The sequence below is a fragment of the Staurois parvus genome, unplaced genomic scaffold (genome assembly GCF_062004578.1).
Source record: "Staurois parvus isolate SC_StPar_1 unplaced genomic scaffold, SC_StPar_1.0 ptg000183l, whole genome shotgun sequence".
NCBI lineage: Eukaryota > Metazoa > Chordata > Amphibia > Anura > Ranidae > Staurois > Staurois parvus.
Window position 1 is genome coordinate 6,901,772 of NW_028317979.1, and position 25,612 is coordinate 6,927,383.

At 40.7% G+C, this 25,612-nt stretch overlaps 1 protein-coding gene across 2 annotated transcripts in view; it reads right to left on the minus strand.

Moving 5' to 3' along the window:
* The window catches only part of PLPPR5 (phospholipid phosphatase related 5), a 372,883-nt gene that overhangs the window by 63,788 nt on the left and 283,483 nt on the right, over positions 1–25,612 (minus strand). The window contains exons 4-5 of one of the 2 annotated variants that reach the window (XM_089677284.1): positions 20,143–20,319; positions 19,923–20,042 (exon numbers count right to left, since the gene is read on the minus strand). In XM_089677284.1, the coding sequence (XP_089533410.1) occupies positions 19,923–20,042; positions 20,143–20,319 (297 nt within the window). The remainder of the gene's footprint in view (positions 1–19,922; positions 20,043–20,142; positions 20,320–25,612) is intronic. The other variant, XM_089677285.1, reaches the window with a different exon arrangement.

Genomic DNA, 25,612 nt, shown 5'->3' on the forward strand with positions numbered 1-25,612 from the left:
GAGACCTCTACCTACACAATGCATGCAGAACTGCAAAGTGATCATATCGCTTCTGCATTAGATGAAGAAAGGAAGGTGGGGGTCAACCTGGACCATTGGATGCAGGAGGATACTTGGGTAAGGTTTGAACCTGTCTTTGCCAGCAGGTTTCTTAGGAGAAAGATGTAAAGAGCTCTGTGAACCACCTCATTAATAACTGTGATCATAGGTTAGAGCAGTCTTTTTCAACCTGTGGTGGCTTTTGGGTTCTTCAGAAGTACATGGTAAATTGCCTACAAATTGCTTCAAATTTCCCAAAAATTTTCAACAAGCTGGCAGGTGGATTAGGCCTGCCTATTTTTTCTTGTTACGCAAAGCCACAGGTTTTAATTGTGCAGCATTACACCACACGTTTCAGCTGCTGACATTCTAACAGCTGATGATGTCATAGTTTAATAAGGAGGACATCCTTCTTTTCCCCTTCCCATCAGCACCAGGGTCACATTAGCTAAATGAGGGAGTAAACTCAGGGAGAAAGGAAATGTGTTAAAAGGCGTATTTGCTTTGTAAAATTAAATCACCTCCAATATTGAGTGTCTTATGTGTGTTCATACACTGCATTATGTATACCAATTTGTTTCATTTCTTTATATTTTAGAATAGGGGGACCTTGAGATTGAACATATTTGTAAAGGGTGCCTTAACTAAAAAAAAGTTGAGAAACACAGGGTTAGAGAACATTAGGTCATGCAAGGTCAGTTTATATCACTAATTGGCCTGGGGCAATAATAATATTTGCAGTGAAAATGACTGTTACTTAAGGTTTTATTCACTGAAATATGTGACCTGAAGGAGATTCGGAGTGGGGGAGAGTCATGGTATATGCTAGTGGAAGAGTAGGGCTGGTTGCATTGGGTGTTTAAACACTGCTGGTCTTCAGGACGCACATATTATATCACTTTATTAAAACAGTCTTAGGGCTATGTATATGAATGCCATATGAGGGCAAGGATCTGTCCATGCAAGTTAGAATGGCTATCAACCATTAGAGCCACATATTGGCAACAGGTTGCTCTCAAACTGTCGCCTCTAGGGAGCTTTAAGAGTGGCAGGGTAGCAGATGTTAGACAAGCCTGTGATAAGGATAAAGCCATGTGTCATATTCAGCCAGGTAGAATTGATGCCAAAAGGTAAGACATTAGTTCTCCTGTGTAGCAAGAGGTTTTTTGTCAGGGATAGCCAAAGCTGAGCATTAAAACCATAGGAAGAATCAATATGCAGCCAGAAAATATTGCAGGAATCAGGCTAGGTGGAGTTTAAATAGGTCTGCAAACATGGACAATCTGGAACCCTGAAAAACAACTGCATTCACAAGATAACAAAAGCTGTGAAAGAAAACAAGAGGGTGAGACAAGCTTCCCCTAGAAAGGCAGCTCAAGACATTGTGATGGTTGGTGGCATGCAGATGAGTTCAGGTCTGTCTCTGCAGTTGAACAGGATGCTTGGGAGCACAAAGGTGAAGGTTCACTCATGTAAATATTTGGAAAGAATTTGGAGTGTGTAGAGGGACACAGCAGACAACCAAAGAGCATTGACACCCAGAGAGTGCACCAAAGATGTGGCAAAGAGACGTGTCAGCAAGATAAATTAAATAGGAATGATGTGAAGCCATTCGCTTGATTAGTTTCATACAGCAGAGACTAATCAGCTGGATGAACATACAACAGAGATCAATGCAGTACAACCAACTCTGAAGGCAACCAACAAGGTAAAACCAATTCTAAAGTTGAGCTGATTTCCGTAATAAAAAGTATCTTCCAATATTCAGTTTGCTTCTCTATTTCAAAGGTAAAAAGAGTAGCTTTTTCACTTTTTACATAAACGGAAAATTAAATGAGTCTGGGTACATTGGTGTCTGGGCCATGGTCAATAACCAAGAAAATTCACCTGAAGTTGCAAAATGCATCTAATGTTATTACTAAACAAAACAATTTGGTTCTGTACTTGAATACACTCTAAGTCAGAGGTATGGTTATTATTTACACATTTGACCAGTAGATAGCTTTGTTTATTGCTGTATTTGTGCAGCTGTTTTTTGTCTCAGATTATGCATATTACTCCATATTTTATTTTATAGGAAATGGTTATTTTTTTGCTAGTTTTATTGTGTGTAATTATGTAACTCTGACAAGTATCTGATTCCCTTTATTGTATGTATGTAATATATTATGATTATTTTTACATATTCACATTCACCTTGCACATTTACATTTCTCTTTGTCTTTGTTGCTATAGTTACTGTTTTATACAACCTATGTGTTAGAACTTTGCACATTGATGTTTTGTGCATGTACAATAAATACAAATCTATTTGTTTTGTTTCTTGAAAAAATGAGCATTTCAGCTTTGCAATTTCAGGTCATTAAAATTGGAAACCTTTTAGTGACCACGTGTGTTGGCAGAGTTTGATTTGTCCTTCAGGCCCATGTGCTTAAAATGGTTGTAAAGGCTCAAAGTTTTTTACCTTTATGCAAAAACCTGTGTGCAGCAGCCCCCCTAATACTTACATTAGCTCCACCGTGATTCAGCAAAGTAAATGAGAGCCTTGGGTCTCTGGGGACTCTCTCTCTTCATTGGCTGAGACAGCAGCGGCAGCCATTGGCACTGAACCAAGGATGGCACTGAATCCCTGGATGGGTAAGTGTCCTTTTCTTAAAAGTCAGCAGCTACAGTAATTGTAGCTGCTGACGTTTACGTTTTTTTCTCAGACTGAAGAACCTACTTTAAGTGAAAAAATGAAATAAACTTTGCACTCACCATAAAAACCTTTTCTTGGTGCCCATTGAAGAACACAAGAATCCTTAGACTTTCAGGGAATACTGCAGCCTAAAAAAGTTATTGGAGGAGCGCTGTTGAGCATCTGACGAAGATGGCCACACATTAGACTGGCTCCTCTCTGCTCAGGTGTACTATACCCTTTAGCACCATCCAGTAATGCGCCTGACACCCTGCACCCCACCCTTGGCTTCACTGGCACCCTGCGGACCTGTCTGGTATGTTCCAATGACCACTGTGCCTTCAGCCCCAGACCTCTGCCACCAGTGCTGCCTCTCCTCGAGTGGGGAAAATGGCAGCCTCACTGCCAGCCTGTATACCGGATCAGCCTGCCCCCGCCCCTCACCTGTCCCACGTTTGGGCTCCCGGCTCCTACCTAGCCCTTGTGGCCTGGCTGCCACAGTGGGACCGGCCCTCTATCATGTTTGAAGCCCACCTCCATGCCAGCTCACAGCAGCCACGCAGGCTTAGTGAACAGCTGCCACAGCTGACAGCTGACCCATGCCCTCAATGACTGAATTTAATTCACCACCAGAGCTGCCTGTAAGCTATTGTAGTCTGCTGCCCTTCTTTCCCGGTTACTCCTGCACAGGCAGGAAGAGGTGGACGTCCCTGCTAATACAAGAACATGTCCACTCCACAGGCCAGCGCAGCCCTGCCTATTCCTTTTGCCTGTGGCTTCCTGCTCTCCCATTGCAGCCTGGGCCAGCTCCCACTTCACCCTTGGCTCTCTGCTCCTGCCTGTCATCTGCCCCCTGTGAACCCTGAAGGGTGGAATTCCCTGCACATTTTAGGGTGCCTGTGCCTTCTAATCCACTGTGGGATCATACGAGGAACTCTACCCCCACTTTTTTAGCTAGGTCCCACCGTTTGACCCAAGTGGGGCCCTGTTGTAGGGATCTGCCCCAGCTGCTCTTACTTTAACTCTGGAAGCCCTGTCCACCTCAGCTTAAATAACTCCTTGACTCCTGCCCTGCTAGACTTCAACGCTAGGCTCCTCTTTAGTGCTCCTCCAAGCATCACATGTTCCTGCTACTTCTGGCACTGCACTGTAGGCGCTGACACTCATTGGAGCTACCCTTATTAATGACCATTACTGTCTCTGGATGGTTCTCTATCCAGGTGCCTCTGGCTCCCCCTAGGACCATGGGAAAATATTCCACCAATACTCCAGCCAAGCCAACCAAATCAGCAGTGGGTTCCTCCAAGACCTCAACTACTCCAGCTAAACGGCCTCCATCTAAAACATTCACCTGAACATCCACTCTTGTCCCAGGAGCTTGTATCCCAACTGGATGACTCCTCTAACGACAGTCTTTCTGCTGCACGAATTGCAGATCCCACCACAGCTACGGTCCGAGATTCAGCTCTTCTTAAAAAGTTGACACTTCTTCAACAGGAATTATACCCTGCAACGGAACAACTCACCACTTGTGAAATAAGAGTAATAGGATCCTGTGTCGATGATCTTGAACATAAAATGGACGACGCTATTCTGGTGATCGATAACCATGACCAAGATATTGACACTATCAAGCTGGATCTTGTCTCTGCCCTCCAAAAACTTGAAGATTTGAAGAACCACAGCAGAAGAGGTCATTTTCCTGAGGATTTAACCTCTACAGTTACCACTTTGCTCCAACTGAGAGACTAGAATGCAAGCAGCCTGATCCAAGAGGGATCTGACTCTTCAAACTCAAAAATACCAATTTTTTCTGATCTAGCTCTGCAAACGCTTTTGAGACCCAAGGAATTGAAGAATTTTGTCCAAACGTTACAGAACCATCGCACTAAATATTGATGGAATTTCCCATTCAAATTATCTTTCTCCTTCCAAGGCCAATCCTTACATCTTCACCACATCAGAAGAAGCTCAAGAAGTCCTTACCAAGCTGCAGCTCATGCTCCCAACTTCCACTGGCTCACAGGCCTCACAGTCTTGTTCCCACAAATCTCCTCTTTGAGAACCTTTGCCTCAATGATGACGTCTCACACCTAAACAAACTAGATCAACCTCCTGGCCTGATGTCAGATGAAGACTGAATTTTTGCCGCACTTTTTCTCATGCACCCGTTTTTGGACTGGTCCACAATTTTTGGACTCCATGCTCCCACCACTAGGGTGCTCAAGAACAGTCCAATTGAACATTATTATGTGTTCTAATTCTTCAATACATGTTGTTATGTCTCATTGCCATCCAAGGGGACCTCCCTGCGTTTTACATCACCTGAATTGTTTCAAACCGTAGGGACTGTGGCATAATATCTTATCATTTTGCCCACCCATGACCTTACCTACCACATCACTTTAGGCCTTGGGTGCTAGACCCTACTACCAATTTCACCTCCTGGCCCCACTTGGATGGACAGCGACCTTCTGATTCTCCCCTGCAGGTATCTGTTTATGTGTCCACACACATGTATGTTTAGATATTCATATGCATTCCCCTCCCCCCCCCTTTTTTTCTTTCTCCTTCTTCCTCCCCCCTTCCCAATCACATCCTTCATTCTTCCCACCTTTCCCTCACCCCCCCCCCCTTTTTTTCTCTTTTTCTTTCTCCCCTTCCCTTTCCCTATTTCCAATGTCAAGCAATAGTTTTGCCAATTTTTCCTCTCTGTTTTCTTGTTATATATTGCAGTGTACATCCAGCCAGACTTGGTGACCCCCACAGTGTGCTTGATCACTGCCGTTGATTGCTTAGGCACTTTCCTCTTTGAGCCAACTTTTTCTTTTCTTACTGTATTCTTCCTCTCAGCTATATTCCTTTCCCTGCTTTTTCTGGACATTGAAATGCCTGAGCCTGCTAAATTTGAGTAGGGTTGGACATTAACTGTGTCTCTAGGTACTTTGCCTTTTACCCACCATGATGGCTACTTCTAAATTTGTTATAGTGTCACATAACACACAAGGTTTTAACTCTCTACAGAAACGTAAGTGTGCCTTCAATCACAACGCCTCACGTTGAGCCCATGTTATTGGACTGCAAGAAACCAGGTTTTCTACATCTTCCTTTCCCAAATATTTTCACAAAAACTACCCCCAGGTGTTCCAGGTGACATTTGAGGAAAAATGGAGAAGTGCCTTTCATAAAAGCACTCCCTTTATATGCTCCCTTGAAATTGCAGATCCTACGGGATGATGTCTGATACTTCAGGGGACAATCTTGGATGTTGAAGTGACTGTAGTTAACTATTATGCCGCCAATGCCCACCAGTCCCAATTTTTCTCTTACCTGCTATGTGTAATTTCCTCACACAGGAAGGGCACTCTGGACATGATGGGGGATAGTAACATAGTACTGAACAGGCAGCTATATAGATCCCCCCTCAGCCAACTCCGCCCAGGTCCCTACAGAGGGTAACTCACAAACAAAGTAATTCTCAGATCTACTGACAGAACACACCTTGGTGGATGCCTGGAGGGAGTTTAACCCAAGAGTGCAAGATTATACTTACTATTCAGGACCTTACAATTGCTGCATGTGAATAGACCACTTTTTCATCCCTCAAACATTAATTCTGGATGTCCTTAACGTAAAGCTCTTGACCACATCATGGTCTGATCATTCGCCACTCTTACTTACCTGTATATCATTAGCTTCAGCCCCTCAACATAATCCTTGGTGCCTTAATGATTCCCTACTATCTTTTGAGGAAACAGCTGGAACTATCCGGGACTCCATCTCCATGTATTTCACTGACAACACTAAATCAGCTTCGTCCCCCATGTTTTTGTGGTAAGCTTACAAAGCTAAACTCATACAACTCACATCCCACAAGAAGAAGGAGAGGGACTCCCATATAGTAACCTGATCCTCCAGTCTTGCACAGATGGAAGCTCAAATTTAAGGGTGGAACTGCACCTTCTTCTTGATGACAAGGCAGGAAAACAGCTCAGATGATCTCGGCTTAAATACTATGCTGGCGCCAACATCTAAAAAGTAAAGCCCACACCAGGGACACTAAACTGATCAGGTTACACTTACCTAACAAAGTCATTGCAGCCAAACTTTCCAAAATCATGGACACTTTCACTTCAGTTTTGTCCGTATTGTACCAGTCGTCACAACTGTTTTGGAAGAACCTGGTGGATGCCCTATTTTGTGATATATTCATCTCCCTGGCCTTTTTCCAATCTATGTCACTTAAAATGCACAAAACTCCTGGACCTGATTGCCTCTTGACATTAAACTACAAAGAATTCTCTGAAACCCTCATCTGACCAATTTCTTCAATCACCCACACTCCCACTCTGATCTACACCCATGGTCAATGACTGCCCAAATAGTCATGATCCCAAAACCTGGGAAGGACTCCCAAGATCCTCATAACTTTCGACCCATCTCCCTGCTAAATGCAGATATTAAGATTCTCAAAAATTGCCAAATTTCCAAAATCCTCGCCACCAGAATGAACTCATTTTGCACCATCTTATTCATTAGGACCAAGGGGGCTATGTCCCCTTTTTCGGCAGGCTCCTGATAACACTTGCAAAGTAATTAATCGGTCTGATGCACCAAAATAGAACCCCTGGTATGATTCTCTGCCTAGCAGGGGCGGACTGACAACTCATGGGGCCCCTGGGCAATAGGGGATCATGGGGCCCCTGTGTCCTTGCCCAAACTCAAAAAAGCCTATGAAAAAGGTACCAGGGGCATCTCATGGGGCCCCCTACTGACCCCGGGCCCTCAGGCAGTGCCTGAGTTTCCAAATGGTCAGTCCGTCCCTGCTGCCTAGATATACATACAGCATTTGACTCTCTTTACTGGAAGTATATGCATTATGTTTTAGATAAATGGGGGCCCTCATAGGTCCTCTGCCACGGTTCATTATCTTTCTCAACAATCTTCCAATTCACAGGCGGACATGCCAGAGGTGTCCTTTATCCCCTATACTCTTCACTCTGGCCTTGGAACCCCTACTGCATCTCACTAGATCTAATCCAGACATCAAAAGGGTTACGGCTGTCCAACAATCATTCAAAGTTAGCACATTTGCATACGATTTGCTCCTGACCGTGACTCAGCCTCACACCACACTACCTGTTTTTTTTTCTATCCTCACATGCTTCTTCAATATTTCCAGCCTGGTAGTAAATGAAAACAAATCCTTGGCCCTTAATTTCTCTCTCACTGAGCTAGAGATCACCTTATTAAAACAAAACTATATTTTTGCCTGGCCCACTGCCCATTTAGACTATCTTGGGATCCATCTCACCAAATCCTACCACACCCTCTATGAGGCCAATTACATCCCAACCTTCTGCTCCCTTAAAACCTTACTCACATTCTGGTCTCACCAACCCCTCTCATGGATAGGCAGAATCAACACAGTAAAAATGACAATTCTTCCAAAGCTCTTATATATTCTGAACCCTCCCTGTCCCCTCCTAAGTCATTTCAAAATTATGCCTGAAGATTTGTCTGGTCTAACAAGAGACTTCGGGTTACCAAACACACATGCTTATATACAGGAAACAAAGGGGTTTAGGGGTCCCTAACATTTACAAGTACTATGTGGTGGCTCAAATCGCATCTATGACCTCCCTATAAACTGCACAGCAAGCCCCTACATGAGTCACCTTCGAAGCGCTGTCTTGCTTTCCGGTTTACCCTTACTTACTTTTATGGCTTCCTCCAAGATCTAGCCCCACAACCATCACCCCCCTAATGGCTCACTCGCTATGGATATGGGACTCCACCAAATATTCCAGTAGTCTGATCTCCCCTCATCTACCCCTTTTGGGCAACTCTCTGTTTTCTCCGGGCCTTGAGTCCCCCACTGCCTTTCATTGGTGGGTTTCCCACAAATTTAATTTGTCCACTCATTCCTCAGTGCTCATTCTATCTATGTACACTTGGGCAGAAATAAGGGACAAATACCAAGCCCCTCACACTGAACTTTTCCAATTCCTACAAAGAAAACATTGGTTGACTTCGGTGCTCACTGATAAAGATCTGACAACCCAACTGTCCTTGTTCGAACATATTTGTCATCAGTGCTCTTCTCCCCCAAACTTATATCTATTCTTTATTCACAAATAAATAACCTTCAAAATTCTATCAATCACGCTTACGTTTCCAGGTGGGAAAAGGACCTTAAAAGCACCAAAGATAGGGGTTGCTGGTCACAAATATGGACAACCTTGACCTTCTGCTCCATCAAAATTCTTACTATAAAAAAGGCCTTTAAAACATACAAGGTGGTACCTGGTCCCATCATGCCTGGCGCGCCTTAACCCATCGGCCCCTGGAACCTGTTTTTGAGGATGCTCTACCCGGGAGACATCCTACATATATGGTGGACATGCCCTATGCTCTCCTGGTTCTGGACAATCGTCCTTAAACTCCTACATTCATTATTAGCCTCCCCCTTCCCAAGGGATCCGTGGCATGTCCTTTTACATCTGAAACCCCTGGGCCTCACCAAATACCAATTTAAGCTGGTTACCTATGTACTACTGGTGGCAAAACAAACCATAGCAAAAGCTTAAATATTTCAAATAGACCGGGCTAAGATCATAAAATCAACTAAATCCAGTGTACAAATGAAAGTGATAACAATGAACAAAATTCAAAATAAAATATTGGTATTCAGTCCCAACATGTGCATTTTTAATATAATGGTGCTGTATGTTTAACGGTGAACCTCCATACTGAAGTGACAAGTGCTTCACTGCGCTCACACTGGTGCCGCACATAGATGTACACTCACCGTCATCTCATGACCACCTATCTTTAGGTAAGTCAAACGCGCTTTTGGGACTATCCCAGTATGCAATATGGTATAGATGGCTGATAATCCTTCACCCTCTTAACCGTGGTTGCTGGTGGTAACTGATAACCCTACACTTGGACTGCATCAATATTAGAAAGCTCCTTTCCTCCACAGACTGTAATTCTCTACAGCAATTTTCTACTATTCCATGTCTGATGATGGACCTTGATAGTAGCCTTTCAAACTGTTAGCAATGTTGGAATCGCAAATTCAGAGATGCTAGTGACTCAAAAAAATAATATGCATGCCATTAAAGCCTGTGATTCTGAAGACTGATGTATGTCACCGACATGACATTGTTCTACTGAATCTGGATGCTGCAGAGATAGTCAAATCATCTAAAGATCCACAATGTTGATTGGGAGAATCTCAAATTCCCTGTATAAACAGGAAGCTTAGGACTCCCTGTGCCTGACAGACTGGCATCCATAGTTAGGATCTTCCAAAATATTGAAGTGAAGGAATTTCCAGCCAGTTTCTTGAGCCACCAGCCAGGGACAACCCAGTCCTCACTGCCAAATGCATTGGTTTGTCCAAAGACCTGATTGACTTGTCCCATGATGACAAAACATTATGTTGTAGAGGTCTGGATTGAAACTGGGCAAATAGAACTCAGTAGGAGGCCCAGCTCCAGGACTCTCATGAAAAAGCAGAGATTTTGGGAAAGTCCTAGCCTGGAAGTTTCAAATTTGAGACAAGAAAGTTTAATGTTTCTTCTGTGGATGAAACACTCTGACCTGAGCTTTGTCCTGGATATGAACCACCCAAACCATTGTAACTTCTGGTCAGTCAAGGTCCCAATGTCTGACAGAAACCAGCGCTGACTGTTTTCTCCTCAGGAGATCATCTACAGTCATAGCTAAAAATATTGGCACCCCTGCATTTCTATCAGATAATGCACCACTTCACCCAGAAAATTTTTGCAAATGCAAATAATTAAGCATTCTCATGTTTATTTTTTTCTTTGTATTGGTATGACACAAAAAAGTGGAGAAACAAAAAGCCAAATCTGACACATTCCAAAAAAAATGTACTGAAATTATTGGCACCCTCAATTTAATTTTTGGTAGCACCCCCCTTGTAAAAAAATACCTGAAATCAATTGAATCCTGCAACCATCAATACGTTTCTTACAACTCTCTACTGGAATTTTGGACCACTCTTCTTTCGCCAACTGCTCCAGGTCTCTCAGATTGAAAAGGTTCCTTTTCCTAAATGCTGTTTTGAGATCTCTCCACAGGTGCTCTTTGGGATTGAGATCTGGACTCATTGCTGGCCAGTTCAGTACTCTCCAGCGCTTTGTCTTAAACCATTTCTGGGTGCTTTTTGATATGTGCTTTGGGTCATTGTACTGCTGTACGACCCATGACCTCTGACAAAGACCTAACTTTCTGATATTGGGCCCTACATTGCACCCCAGAATTATTTGCTAGTTAGAGGTGGTCCCAGGCAGAATGCTGAAAAAGGAGGCCCCTTCACACAAAAGAAATATTGGACTAAGTTAGTGTGGCACCAAACAAAACAAGCTTAGTTAAGACCCAAACTATTCTCCCAACTGCCCAGATGTAGTACAATACCAATAGAAAGGCATGCAGCAGGTAGTAGCTACAGAGAAACGCTAAAAGGGAATAAACTGGTCACTCAGAGTGATTGGGTGATGCACCGTTAACATCTATGTCAGACTAAGTGAATCTGCATAAGAACAACTTCACACAAAAATCATCAATAGCTGTTGCAAATTAATCATGGGAAACTACAACTAAACTCCCCAAGTGCAATCATATGATGGTCTGTTACCCAGTCAGCTTTCGCATAGAGCACAATCAGACCATGATCCATTACTCAGCCCACTTTAGCATAGAGTACAACTTATATTAAATCCATATCAGCATTAAATAGGCAAGCTCAAGCACTTGGGTCGCAGTTTACTCTGAAGCCTTCAATTAGGATTCAAATAGCATGCACGCACTCCCATGCATGCCTTATAGAGCTGAGCCATCAAGTACTAGGGAGAAAGAGGGGGCAGGAAAGTAAAACAGATACACTTCCCTATGAGTGGCCCATTGTAGAAAAATAAAGAGGAGGGGCTGCCTTATGTGTCCAACTTGTGAAGCATATATATATGCCTGGAATAAAGGAGAAAATAATTCCTACACAGCATTGCCAAATAACTACATATGCTACTGTAGATAAACCATATAGGTAACCTCAGTGCTTAAAACAGAGAAACATCAACTTAACAACAGCCTGCTAGGATCTCACAACAGTGAGTTGCAGAGAAAAGAACAGAAAAAATGCCTCAGAACTAATAAATCTATAGGGAATCCCCAAACATACTGGCTTGACCTGAAAAGGATAGTCCTGTGCAGGGGCGGACTGACCATTTGGAAATGCAGGCACTGCCCGAGGCCCCGGGTTCAGTAGATAGATAGATAGATAGATAGGAAAATATTTCACATATCCAACACATTAATCTGGCAGTGCTCATTAGCTAACTGGAGAATTTAACATATCCAGCATGAATCTACCAGCAGCTGTTGATAACAGAAAACATTTTCCTAACAAACTGAGAACAGCACAGCTGAAGACGACATGGCCACCCTCCTGAGGACACTAGCAAAAACTGAGGCATAATGAATGTGGTCAGGATTATCCTGTGCTGGCCAACAACATTTCTCCTTTAATTGGCAGTATAACCCAACAGTATCAAAATTCCCTGAATGGATAAGAAAGAAACACCCTGTTTTGAAAATCAGTCCAAGTATTTCTGGTCTCATAAGAGTACTTTATTCATAAAGGGTACAGTGTGCAAGTTACAGCAGCTTACGCTTTCAGTAAAAAAAAACCTTTTATAGCCTGGGCTTTTCACCTTATACTCTTAGGCTGTTTAAAGTGCCAGGAAGACACTGTGAGCTTTTAGCACTGTTGGTCTACCTGCAGGGGAAATCAACCTAGGCATACATTTTTGTTTGTGGACTCTATTTCTGACCTCAGCTTCCGAAAGCAGCATCAAAGGACTTTTACTCATGTGGTTTATTGTGGAGGAGCTGATTTGTTTAAAGGGATAAAGAGGTCAAATAGTTATCTTTAAGACCTGGTGTTTGGCTGCCCTAACCACTGGTGTGCACTGCATCCTTAATTTAGGAGAGTGTTGTATAAATACAGCAAGAATGATGTTGCCATGTTACCGGTCTTGATGAAGCCTATTTTAAAATTCAGCATCGGTGCTAGTTTTCTCAAGAGATAACTACTTGCATATTTTTATCTGCATCTATTGAAATGGCTGTCATTCCTCTTACAGGAATTCATTACTTTGGATTATATGTTTGATCAAAAGCTGTAAATAAGAACTTACTAGAGAGGAGTCAATGTGGCTGATTGTTATTTAAAATGGCAACAGAATGCACTGATGATTTATATGTAAAAATTATAATCTGCATATATAGGAGGATTCTGAAAGGATAATTCTACAATTTGTATAAAAAGTGGAAATTAACTCTAAAAGTGAAGATTTGCTATATTATAGGAACCTCTAAAACTGTGCTAGCAGTAACCCATGTCTTGGAAGCTTCCTGAAAAAATCAGTTCATTTCTTGGTATCTGTGTGTGCCAAGGCATTCCTGTGGCTTAAGCCTCATAGCTGGCTATCTGTCCTGTAAGATCTAAGGCAGTGCCGCTTCTAACTTAGTCCCAAGAGACTTAAAGTGTGATTTGTTGATGTCATTAATGTGCTGCTCACTGTTTTCTTTGACTTAAACTGGTTTTGAATTCTAAATGTTTTTTTTACCTTAATGCATTCCCTGCAAAGGGCTCTGATATGGGGGCACCCGCATGAAGAAGGAGTGAATAGCAACGACGAGAGACTCCAGAAGTGGAGGTAAGTAACTGCTCTGTGCAATACCATTGCAAAGAATAGGTAAGTATAACATGTTTTTTTTAACTAAAGAAAAAAACAAAACTACAAACTAAAAATATATAAAATAGTTGCTGCAAAAACACTTGTAATGTGCCCACACCCAAAATCAAATAGCAATAAAAATAGTGTTGCACTGTGATAAACATACAATATATAGAATAATAACCACTTCCAAAATAACATACAATGTACAATATGTATAAACAAAATAGCAATGAGAGGCTATTTATTCCGGTGTTGGTTCATTTTCAAGCATGGTAGAGCACAGGATTATTTTCAATTTTTTTTCACAAGAAAGATGGGATAATGGATCATAGAGACTAATATTGTTTTTTTAATTGAATCATTTATTTGATCTATGGGACATATGATGTGAAAATTGATATTGCTCTTTTCTTTCATACATATTGTACACTATACAGTATATTTTGGAAGTGGTTATTAGTTTATTCTATATATTGTGTGTTTATCACAGAGTAACACAACACTATTTTTATTGCTATGGCATGTTTTTTATTTTACTGAAAAAAACAAACCTTTTCAATCTCTTTAAGATGCAAAGTCCTACTTCAAAAAAGAGGCACAGTACAAATCATGCTTTGGCAAGTCAATAATAGTTGAGTCAACTGGGCAAAGTTTGATTTGTAGCAGGTTTGGAGAAAAAATAAAAAGTAAAAAAACTTCCCTAAACCTAAACATAGCCCCAGGCCCCTATTAAAGTCTATGGGAGCTGGATCTTGATATATTTTCTGGTCTTTTTGAAGGCCAATTTGAAAGGCTTGAAAGCTGTGAAAGGCAGCTCCGTTCCAAGGAAAGATCGGTAGTCGTCAGGAACTGGCTTTTGATCATATGACCATTTCTTAGTGCAGACTTTTGGGAAAATCAGTGAGCCAATCACATAAGCAGCAAATCACATTTTCAGGGGGCGTTCTGTACACCATCTGTATACAGAACTCCTCCAGGTAGCCATATTACATTGCATTTTGCAGAAAATTGCATGACTTGAGTCACAATTGTATATGTTGTGTTATTTTTTTTATGTGCTAATTTTTGTCTCAGGAAATTGGAATTACCCCTTAATCCTTACAACACTGCTTCCAGCTGGCCAGGTCCGTACGCCATTCGGACCTGGATTTCTGCCTCTGCCATAAGCTCATGGTCATTTCAGTTTGTTCAGCAGACTCTTCTGAACAAACCAATAGCTATTGACCTAAAATGTGACCACCCTCCCACCCGCTGCTGCTGCAACTGCCTCGGACATTCTCCCCCCTGCTCCCCCCTCCACAAACTGCTGGCTAAATTGCCCCCCCCCAGCTGGGACTCTAATTCCTCCCCTTTCCTGCAGCACCATCCATATCAATTACCCTTCCTCCCCCCCCAGCACCGATCTCATTGGCACTGACTCACTGTGTCCTCCCTGCAGCTGCTAGCTTTAGTTGCTGCAGGGAAGTCACAGAAGAGTAATTGGCAGAAATCCACTCCCGTGCTGTTCCAACCACCCCCTGCAGTTAACCCCCCTCACCCGTTTCTCAACGCCTCCTCCCTGTAGTGCTGCTGGCTGGATTTCACTCCTCCCCCTCCTGCTGCCTGCAGCTTCTGCTTGGGTACAGAGAATCTGTTTACCAGTCCCCTTCCTTTCCTTGAATGGACTTTGTGAGTGATCAGTACTGATTGCTCCTATGTCCATTCATCACTGTTTATTATTCTTCAGTTTTGTGAATGAATAGGAGTCTCTACAGACTCCTAGTCATTCATGTACAGAGCAGGTCAGGCTGCAGAGAAAGGGACTGTCCTCAGTTTCTTTCTCTGTCTCAAAAAAGAGACATCAGGGGTCTGTTTAGACCCCTGATGTCTCACCAAAGCCTCCCCACAAAAAAAGTACAAAATATTAAAAATAGAATGGAAAAAAAATATTAATAAAAATAATAAAAAGTAGTTTTAAAAAAGACCTCTTTCATACCGGGCATTCTACTGTGTATGGCCTTGTGAGGCCATGTTTACTTGCATGGGGATGCACAGGTATTCCATATATCTCCATGCAGGCAGTCTCATTGATGTCAGTTGGAATGTAGCAACTGCACAAACACAGCCGCTGCTCCCAGTCTGACAAGTGGTGGTTCAGGTGCATGTCCCTCAGCTCACACGGTCTGCATTTAGGGCCATGTATCCACACCCACACGGATGTCAGATTGGGATCATGTCAGTTGACTTTAATGGGACTGCCTGCATGGAGATGGATGGAACACCTGGGTGGGTAAACACAGCTCTCCATGGGCATATACTTTAGTACGACCCATGTGAATGAGGTCTTAGTAGCAAGTTAGCAGGAATTTTGTAAGTTATGTTGTGTTTGCACTAAAATTATTTTAGTGGATTTTTAGTGAAAATAGTGAGTTTATACAAATTTGTGCAACTATTGCAGGGCCTAAAAAAATCTGTAACATTTTTTTTTTTTTCAGGTCATGTGCTTTCAGAAAATGTATGGTTTGGGAGGGGGTATTTTACAAATTCTACAAGCTGCAAGTGAAAAATGATCAACTCAGATTTTTAGAGTAAATTGTTTATTTACAGTTTAGCTCACCTTCACTTTTCACCATTACACAAAATGGAGAAATTTAAAATTTACAAATATGTGTCATTCATTAACTCAGTACAGTTTCAGCTTTTATATTCAGTGGGAATTTATCAGGAATTTTGTAAGATTTGCAATATTTGTATCCAGTAATGATAATTTTAGTGTATTTGTAGTGAAAATAGTGAATTGATAAATATTTGCACAACTATCATGGGGCCTAAAAAAATCAATAGCACATTTTTTAAATTTACTGGTCTACATGTACTTTCAGAAAATATATTGTTTCAAGCTCTTTTAAAAACTCTGAAGGGTGTAACTGAAAAATGATAGTCTCCAGATTTTTAGTAAATTGTTTTTATTTACAGTTTTGCATACCTTCCGTTTTCACCATTTCACAAGAAGGCGCAATTTAAAATGTACAAATATTTACTTATTACCTCAATGCAGTTTTTTATAGAGAAAAAAGTGAATTAATAAACATTTGAGCAGATATCACAGGGCCTAAAAAATCAAGAGCATCTTATTATAACTCTACTGGTGATGTGCTTTCAGAAAATCTATTGGTTTGGTGGGTCTTTTACAAACACTGAAAGCTGTAAGGGAAAAATAAAAAAACAATGGAAAAATTGCAAAAAATGGTCTGGCCACCTGAGTTTAAAAGTGAAGCACAGGGCCTGGCAGTGAAGGGGTTAAACTGGGATGCCTCACCTTGGATCTCCACCACTGTGTTTATATTCTAGCAGTACTGATGATCTGTCATTTGTGGAAGATGTAGCAGCAGGGTAGCCTAGTTGTGATGCCAGATCTACATCACTGGATGATATGATTGCCACCTTCTGTTGCAAGGTACCCTCCTAATGTTGAGAGCATGTGCCCTTGTATGGTTCAAGAGGGGTGTGGGTCTCCCTAAAATTTCATACCATACCATTATTCAGACATGCAGCCTGAGTGCCGCCATCCGTCTTGGTAATTGGTGTGGAAATAAATCATCAGACAATGAGATTGACATTGGATTTAAATTAGGGCACATTGTTTATTTGATCTATAATTTATTTTTTTTTTTGGACAAATTACTTTTTAAATGCAGATTAGCCTTTTTTTGAAAAAAATAATAAATGCACATATTTTTGCAGGTTATAAAATTAAAATGCATTTTATTTATTTATTTTGCAAAGAGGCCTGCAGAGCATTGCACCCTTGATCAGTGGATAACAGGTGCAATGTCAGGCTTCTGCAGACACTGCCTACACCTTTGTGCCTGTACCTCTGTATGGGCTGTGAGTTTGAGAACTGTAGGAAGTGTGAATGGACTACAAGTAAGCTGATCAGTACACTTGCAGTTCATTGAAACTACAAATCAGCCTATCACAGTTTCAGACTAGAGTTTTAGTTTATTCATTCAAAGATCCATGGTGGAGCCCAAACAACCGTGCTGATTTTAAATGTGACACCTGTTTTGGGAGAGAGGAACCTCCACCCACTATCACCAGGAAGTGGGTTCTAAGTGGGAGAAGAGGGTATTCTTGAACATGTTATATGTTATACCTTAAATACAGATGCAACATGTAACATGTTCAAAAGGTGAACTTATCCTTTAAACTGTTTGGATGTTTTAATTTACAATGTCCTTTTTTGTAAATGCATAACAGGGAGAACTTTGTACCTCTACACATTTATGCAAGGATCTGGATATCTTGGGGCTATCTTACTCTAAGGGGAGACCCTAGATATCTGGGTGGAAAAATCTCCCCCATTGCAGGGCACTTTGTCCGAATGTTAATGAAGACATGGGTCTCATTTCCATTTGTGTGCATACAGGTGGGATCAGTCAGGTGTAGTCTGGACACTCGTGCACATTAATGATAACTTTCTTTTGAGAATTATAATGATTTCCCCTTGTTCCATGTGAATATTTAGTTTAAAAAAGGTGAAATACATTGCATCTGAGCACCACAAACCAAAAACACTAATAATTCATTTTTAACATTTAAAGCAAACTCACCCATTCATTCATGTCTCCATGCTTACGTTTGATGAAAAATCACTTTGAAAAACACTCCCTAACATGTATGGCTATGGCGATCTTGAGTAAGGGCCAGGGGCGGACTGACCATTTGGAGACTCGGCCACTGCCCGAGGGCTCGGGGTCAGTAGGGGGCCCCATGAGATGCCCCTGGTACCTTTTTCATAGGCTTTTTTCAGTTTGGGCAAGGACACAGGGGCCCCATGATCCCCTATTGCCCGGGGGCCCCATGAGTTGTCAGTTTGCCCCTGGTAAGGGCAAATGATTCATGCAGCATTTACTTCCTTGAATCCATCTGTCATTAGCTCAGGAATGCAAGGCAGGAGAGTGTGCTTAGCTGGGAAAACCCTTCCTCCCCTCCTGAAAAACTCCTGGGATGTATGACATCATTTGTCCAGAACTAGAAATCAAGAAGTAACTGAAGAAATGTAAAAAAAAAGTGAATATGATATACTTTCCTATTTACTAATGCTAGCAGCATAAGGATTAAAAATAGTAATTGTTGATTTATTGAGTGAAGTTCTGCTTTAAAGCTTGAATGTACTGCTGGGGGTCTGCTGTATTTATAGAGCTACTTTCAATGCATACCATAAAATGAAAGAGAGGAGAGTGGATGATATGTTACAAAAATAATGCACTCATTGTTCCCAACATCTCTTCCACCCCTTCCCTAAACAGTTTTTTTTTGGTAGAATTTAGCCACAAATGTCCTGTCCGGTGGTGGTAAAAAGTAAAGTAATGTAGGGAAAACATAAGTGAAACGTTATCACAATTCCCAGCCCCTTCCAATCCTGTTGCCCCAGGCACTAGACCTTGAATGTACTATGGTAAATACAGCCCCATGCTGTTTGTAAAATCAGCTTCAGTGGAGATACCTTTTCCCATGACCACTCTTACAGGAGTGAATTTCCTTTCCTAGGGGTAGATTTCCTCTCACTTTCTGTTGTTTCCCTCCATTTGTACTCTATGAGTCGTATGTAAGTCAGATGTATGTAACTCGGGGACTGCCTGTATATTGACAAAATCGTTGTGTTTTAGCTTTGTTTTTCTAACTTGTTCAAAATGTATCTGTAGGCCAGTAGACTACTTTTGTTTATGTGATTTAGTAACACATATCACTTTGTACTGATGCTTGAATTGATAATATTGCAAACAAACACACATTTGTAGTTTTATAGTGTAATAAAAAAATGTTATCCAATTTGTAGTCCTCTGGGTTTTTTTATACTCTGCGACTGACTGAGGATGAAGTAATGACTGTTTTGATATGTCATCAAAGACCAAGGACAATGATCATGAACTGGGAATCACTGTTATTGACTTTCAGCAAGACTACAGTTGTTATTAACCGTTGTTTACTAACATAGTACAAGAAGGAGATTTGTTCTGATTGGCTGGTACGAGATACTATACTTTCATATTGCTGTTTTTCCTACTCAGTAATAGCCTCTAACTTCTCCCTAGGCTTTTTTACATAAGCTTGCAACCATGCATGTGGCCATACCTGTAATGTGTGTGCGAAAAGTGCCATGTCCACTGACATACAGAGTGAAAATGAACTGAACATTGACATGGCTTAGTAGGCAGTTCAAGAACAATAGGGTTTAGACATAATAGGGTTGATTTACTAAAACTGTAGAGTGCACAATCTGGTGCATCTGTGAATGGTAGCCTATCAACTTCTAACTTCGGCTTGTTCAATGAAGTTTTGATGCAAAAAACCTGAACCTGAATGGTCTCTATGCAGAGGTGCACCAGATTTTGCACTCTACAGTTTTAGTAAATCAACCCAAAAGAGTGGCAAGGAAATTAGATTACCTTTTCTAAGGGGCTTTCTACCCGTGGTATGCTGATCATTGGCATCTGCGCCAAGTTGTCAATTGGTGATTTTTCCTGTTCTGTTTGTCTTCCTCTAAAATTGTTTACCACACAAATAACCTGAATTAAACAAGCAAATATTAGATACTGCATGTAAAAAATACAAAGAAGCACTAATACTAAATACATTTTCCATTTGTGTAAGAAAATACATACTTACCAGAAACACTGCTATTGATATTCCAATGAGAAAGCCAGCTATGACGTCTGACCAGTGATTGCGATATTCTGCCACCCTGTTTATTCCAGTAAGAAAAGCCAAACACATCAAACCCAGGCACAAGACAGGTTTGGCGAGCCGTGTCCCTTTGGCTTTAACCGTGCTGGTGATATACATCTTCAAAACAGAAAAAAAAGGATTTTTAGCGTGTAACCCCAAAAGAAAACTTTGATTATAGTGCATTTTACCAATTCTTATATGTGGTGGTAGCATTAATTTTCCTATATAGGCTATCTTTCTTTTATTTTTACTAGATGATCATCCCAGTAAGATATCCCTTAAATGAGTCAGTTGTTTTCATTCAACCAGTGGGCTGCTATAGCCAGCAGAGATGATGGAGAGTCAAAAATCCGCCAGAGCAGTTGTAAAGACGTTGATCAGTAGTTCGACTGCTGTATAACCTCCCGGCCAATACATGTATTGAAATTCTTTCAGTCCCTTTTAAACTGGCAGAATTTCAATCCATGTATGGCTGACGAAGCTGATTTTCAACAGAGCTAGATAGACTTCGGTTATATGAGAGTGGCCACACACAGATCAAAATTTTGCTATGGCCAGCTTAAGTGTAAGATTAGTGTGCACCAAAACCACCTTACTTTTATCACTCATATTCACCATACCCCTTATCCCCATAGATTAGTGGTTCCTAACCTCAGTCCTCAAGTACTTTAAATCAGTGTTGATGGCTTGGTATTTATGAGAGTTTTAATTGAAGGGAAAAACATGGCCTGTTGGGGATCATTGAGGACTAAGGCTAGGAGCCACTGCCATAGAATAAAAAAAAGTTAGGCATAAACAAGTTTAGTCTATTGTTCCTGATAAAAAAAATGTCCTGATGCTGGTCAATTTCACATTACTGTTCCTCTGCAGTATCTGAATTCTTGAAGCAAAGCCCCATCCTGTGCTATTTGTCTATTTATCTGTGTCAGCTGTAGCCTTTTAATTCATGGAGTAAAACACCTGCCTATACTCTTTTTTTCTAGTTCATTTCGATCAATTCTCATTTATTGAAGTTCTTTTGCAGGCCAATTTTACATCTGAGGTCTCTTCATTTTTATTGAAAATTAGACAGAGTTTAGTCAGCAGTGGGACAGTTTTATATTGGATCAACAGGAACAGCCTCAGCAAACTACTGAAAAAAATTGTTTTGTAGCAAAGCACTAGATCTTTAAAAACAATCTCTACGAAAGTTTATATTAAAAAGAGGGTACTAGCCATTTAAATCTCTGTGCAAAAACTAAATGTGCAAAAATGAATACAATTATGTATAACACATCAATATTTTCAAATGACAATAAATCTGAACATGGTTGATCAAATGTCCACATCAAGTATAAAAAAGTCAGAAATCACCAGTATCTTGGAAAAAGAAAAGTGATTAAAGTGACCAATTCTTTTTAAAAATTAACCAAATGTGCTCCTCCATTTGAATGCTTCCTGATGATGCGCGGGTGTACGAAATACATTTAGGCTTGAGTTACCAACGTCACTTCCGGCTCCCACGCTTGCATCATATCCGTTCTATGGAACATACGTCGGCTCTGAACCTACGAGCGATGATGTGAGGGTTTGGATCCCCCCAGTGAGCTATTTGAGTTGGTGCCCCCTTTAGAACCTATTTCATGTGAGTGCATAGCAATCTTTGCTTTTCATGTTCCCAATTTTAAATAAAACTACAGCACTATGTTATACTGTTTTTGAGCTTTTTCCTCATTCATCTTGAAACCTTTAAATACATCAAGGGGGTGAATAGGTTAAGGAGGGCAGAATTTTCAACACAAAATCAAAATCAAGAACATGGGGACATGACCTTAAACTGACTGGAGGAAAGTTCAAAACTAATCTCAGGGAGTACTATTTTACTGAAAGAGTAGTTGATGCTTGGAATAAACTTCCAGCAAAGATAGTGAGTTAGTCAACAGTACATAGCTTCAAACACACATGAGACAAGCACAGATCTATACTCAGATAAAAAAGTTAACAAAATATTTAACAAAAAAACAAAAAGAAAACCACCTCCCCCCCCCCCCCTACACACACACACTTGATAGACCACTCTGTCTTTTCCTGCTGCTACTTTTCTGTGTTTCTGTGTTTCTACCTTTGGGTTTATGAGGATCCTACATTTATGATAATTACAGTATGTGTGGAGTAGTTTTGGTATCCTATGGAGAAGAGATAATCCTCTAGACATAGGACTTCATCCATACTGCTTGTTGGCTGCTTTTGCGACCTTATTGATCTGGTGAGTTGGCATTTCAGCTGATCACGTGGTGGAACACATTTGGTTCAACTTCTTGGTTTGAAGAAAATTTGGTCACTTTATTCACTTTTCTTTTCACAAGATACTGGTGATTTGGGACTCTTTTTTGTATTTGATGTGGACATTTGATCAATCATGTTCAGATATTTTGTCATGTGAAATTATTGATGTGCTATACATAATTGTATTTATTTTTGCACATTCAGTTTTTCCACAGAGATCTAAAGGGTTAGCACCTTCTTTTTAATATAAACGTTCTTAGAGATATAAGTGTTACTTACATATAAAAGGGGCAGCTGCCATGATTTATAGATTTCTCACCACATGCCGCCATATTGTTACATCTGTTTTTCACATTTATAGGTTGAACTCAGATCTAACAAAGATTATGCTGTAGAAATGATGGCCTATACAGATGGCTTGATCATGAATGATTATGCAGGTAACATTTAGATGCATATAATGATTTTTTTAGTAATTTTCATATGGCTATATGACAGTTCGATAATTATGCAGTATACGATTTTAGATTTTGTTCACATGTGTTCCTGAAGAAGACAGTGAGTGTTCCAAACACATCGAGCTGTCATGTGAACTGTTCCATCTAACAGCAGAAACTGTGTATATTTAATATGTGTCTTTTTTATTTTTTGTATAAAAAAACGTAAACTTTTAAATGTTTAAATTTTGTGTTGCCACAATTCCTTTTTGGATATGCCCTTAAGCCTGGGTTCACATATATGCGGTGCGGTATATCGCATGTGATTCACACAAGAACCACAGCACATTCCTTTGCAAATCACATGCGATTTGTGTGTGGTGCGATTGGAGCCATACATTATGTATGTGCACCACTCCCACACCAAAATTGTGCAGGACCCTTTTTTGGCTCCACACTTGAATCAGATCCCATAGGTATTCACACCTATGCGATCTGATTCTGCACATCTTGCTGCGTTTTGTGGAACGTTTTCGGGGTGTTTTTAACTTAACATACACACCTGCAGAGGTTCACATGAACGGGGTGCGATTCTGATGCGGTGCGGAATTCACACTGAAAACGCTGCATACCGCATCAGTGTGAACCAGGGCTAAAGGTCTTTTGCTACAAAACAACATGTTTTTAATATAGTAAATATAAGTTGTGGGCATATAATTTTCTTCTTTTCGATCAGCATACTAATATCCAGTTTCTATCTGCCAGTCAAAGCAGGCCTCATTGTAGCAGTCCTTTCCTCTAGTGCTTAAGACGCAGAAAGTCTTCAAAGGGTGCTTTACAGATTTTTCAAGCAAGGACATACTCATATAGGCAAACAGCAGGCTAACATGATCATAAAAAAAGCTGCAAGTCAGGTTAGGTGGCAGACAAAAGCTAAATCCAAAGGACATCAATGCTCTGACTTCAATTTAAGCACTGCTGATTGAGTCCATGTGTAGCAGTGCAGCATGACCATGCTGCAGTCCTGTGAAACATCCAGCAGGTTGTGCGAGTATAGTAGAGGTAAACAGCTACCCCCAGTATGAGAACACTTTGCAACCTTTAAAGAATGGCCCTCCAACATCTGGATACTGAATAGATCTTCAAATGGAATGTATTTCAATAAGCATGATAACTGTTTACATACTCTGAACTGGTGTTGATAGAGCTGTAATTATCACTACCATCTTTTATAGAAATCTTCATATATGGCAATGCTTAAACATGATTTAAAACTGTCCAATAAAATGTGTTGGCTTTGAATTTATTTAATTAGAAATGTTTTTGCCTTTATATAGCAATGCCTTGCTTGCACTCCCTGCTACGTAAGGGCACTATCTTAAGAGCCAGGCTTTAATAGTAAACACAGCTGTCTTGGCATCCCTGTATAAATTCAACTTCAAAGTCAATGATGAAACTTCCAGTGCAACACATCTGAGATATTCAGTGCAACAAACTGTCTGTTATACGATGTCTAACTGCAGGACTAGAGAAACTGTGCTAGACCTGTGACACTTTTTGCTTATATAAAATATATAATTGCTATTGCTGATGCTGCAGATAAACCATTATCGTCAGTGAAATAATTGAACTTTTGTGTTCTGTTCTTGATCTGGTGTTTGATCTGTTAAAGCAGCAAGACTGTTTCCCATAGGAAGTAATCAATTTTTCTTCTAAAAATATGTCAGTTTCTTTCTGCTAGTCGGATGCTCCATTATCTTAGCAGACAAAGGGCACAGCTTGAAAAACACCTGTCATTGGAGAATTATATAGGCTGTCATAGCTGACCTCTTCTTCTAAGAATGTTAGCTCCCTAGGTGGCATGCTGATGTCTTCAATACTTTCTCAGTCACTGACCTGACAAATCATAGAAAAGGCAATCCAATACTTATTTACTTCTTGTTTCTTCAGACAAAGCCAGGCAACTAGCATGTTCAGAAAAAGTCCAGTAATGACAGCCTCTATCCTTTTCTCATGAAAATGATACTTTAAAACTAAACATAATACACTATTATATACTGTATATGTTAATGTACTACATTGCAACATACAGCTATTTTTAAACCACTTTGTCATCCAGGTTAATTTATAAGTTTTAAAACATTTTTTTATATTTTTTACTAGATAGCTTAGAGAACAATTGTTCTTAAACTCTGTAAGCTTTCAACCCACCTAATCCTAAACCAACTATTCTACTGCCGATACATTAGTTTTCAGCATTTGAGCTCAGCACTTATATTTTGTAGCAGAGCAACCTGGAAATACATTTATATATATTTATATATACATCTTTAATCTCTCCCTCTCCTCCGGCACTTTTCCCTCCCCTCTGAAGCATGCACACATCACCCCCATACTTAAAAATCCCTCCCTGGACCCCAATGACCCGAACAACCTCAGACCCATCTCCCTGCTCCCATTCACATCCAAACTCCTCGAGCGCCTAGTCTACACCCGCCTAAGCTCTCACCTCAACGACAACAACCTCCTCGGTCCCCTACAGTCTGGCTTCCGTCCCCTACACTTCACCGAAACTGCCTTACTCAAACTCTCCAACGACCTGCTAACCGCCAAAGCTAATGGCCACTATTCAGTGCTCCTACTCCTTGACCTCTCCGCTGCCTTCGACACAGTCGACCACCCCCTCCTCCTCAAAAAACTACACTCCC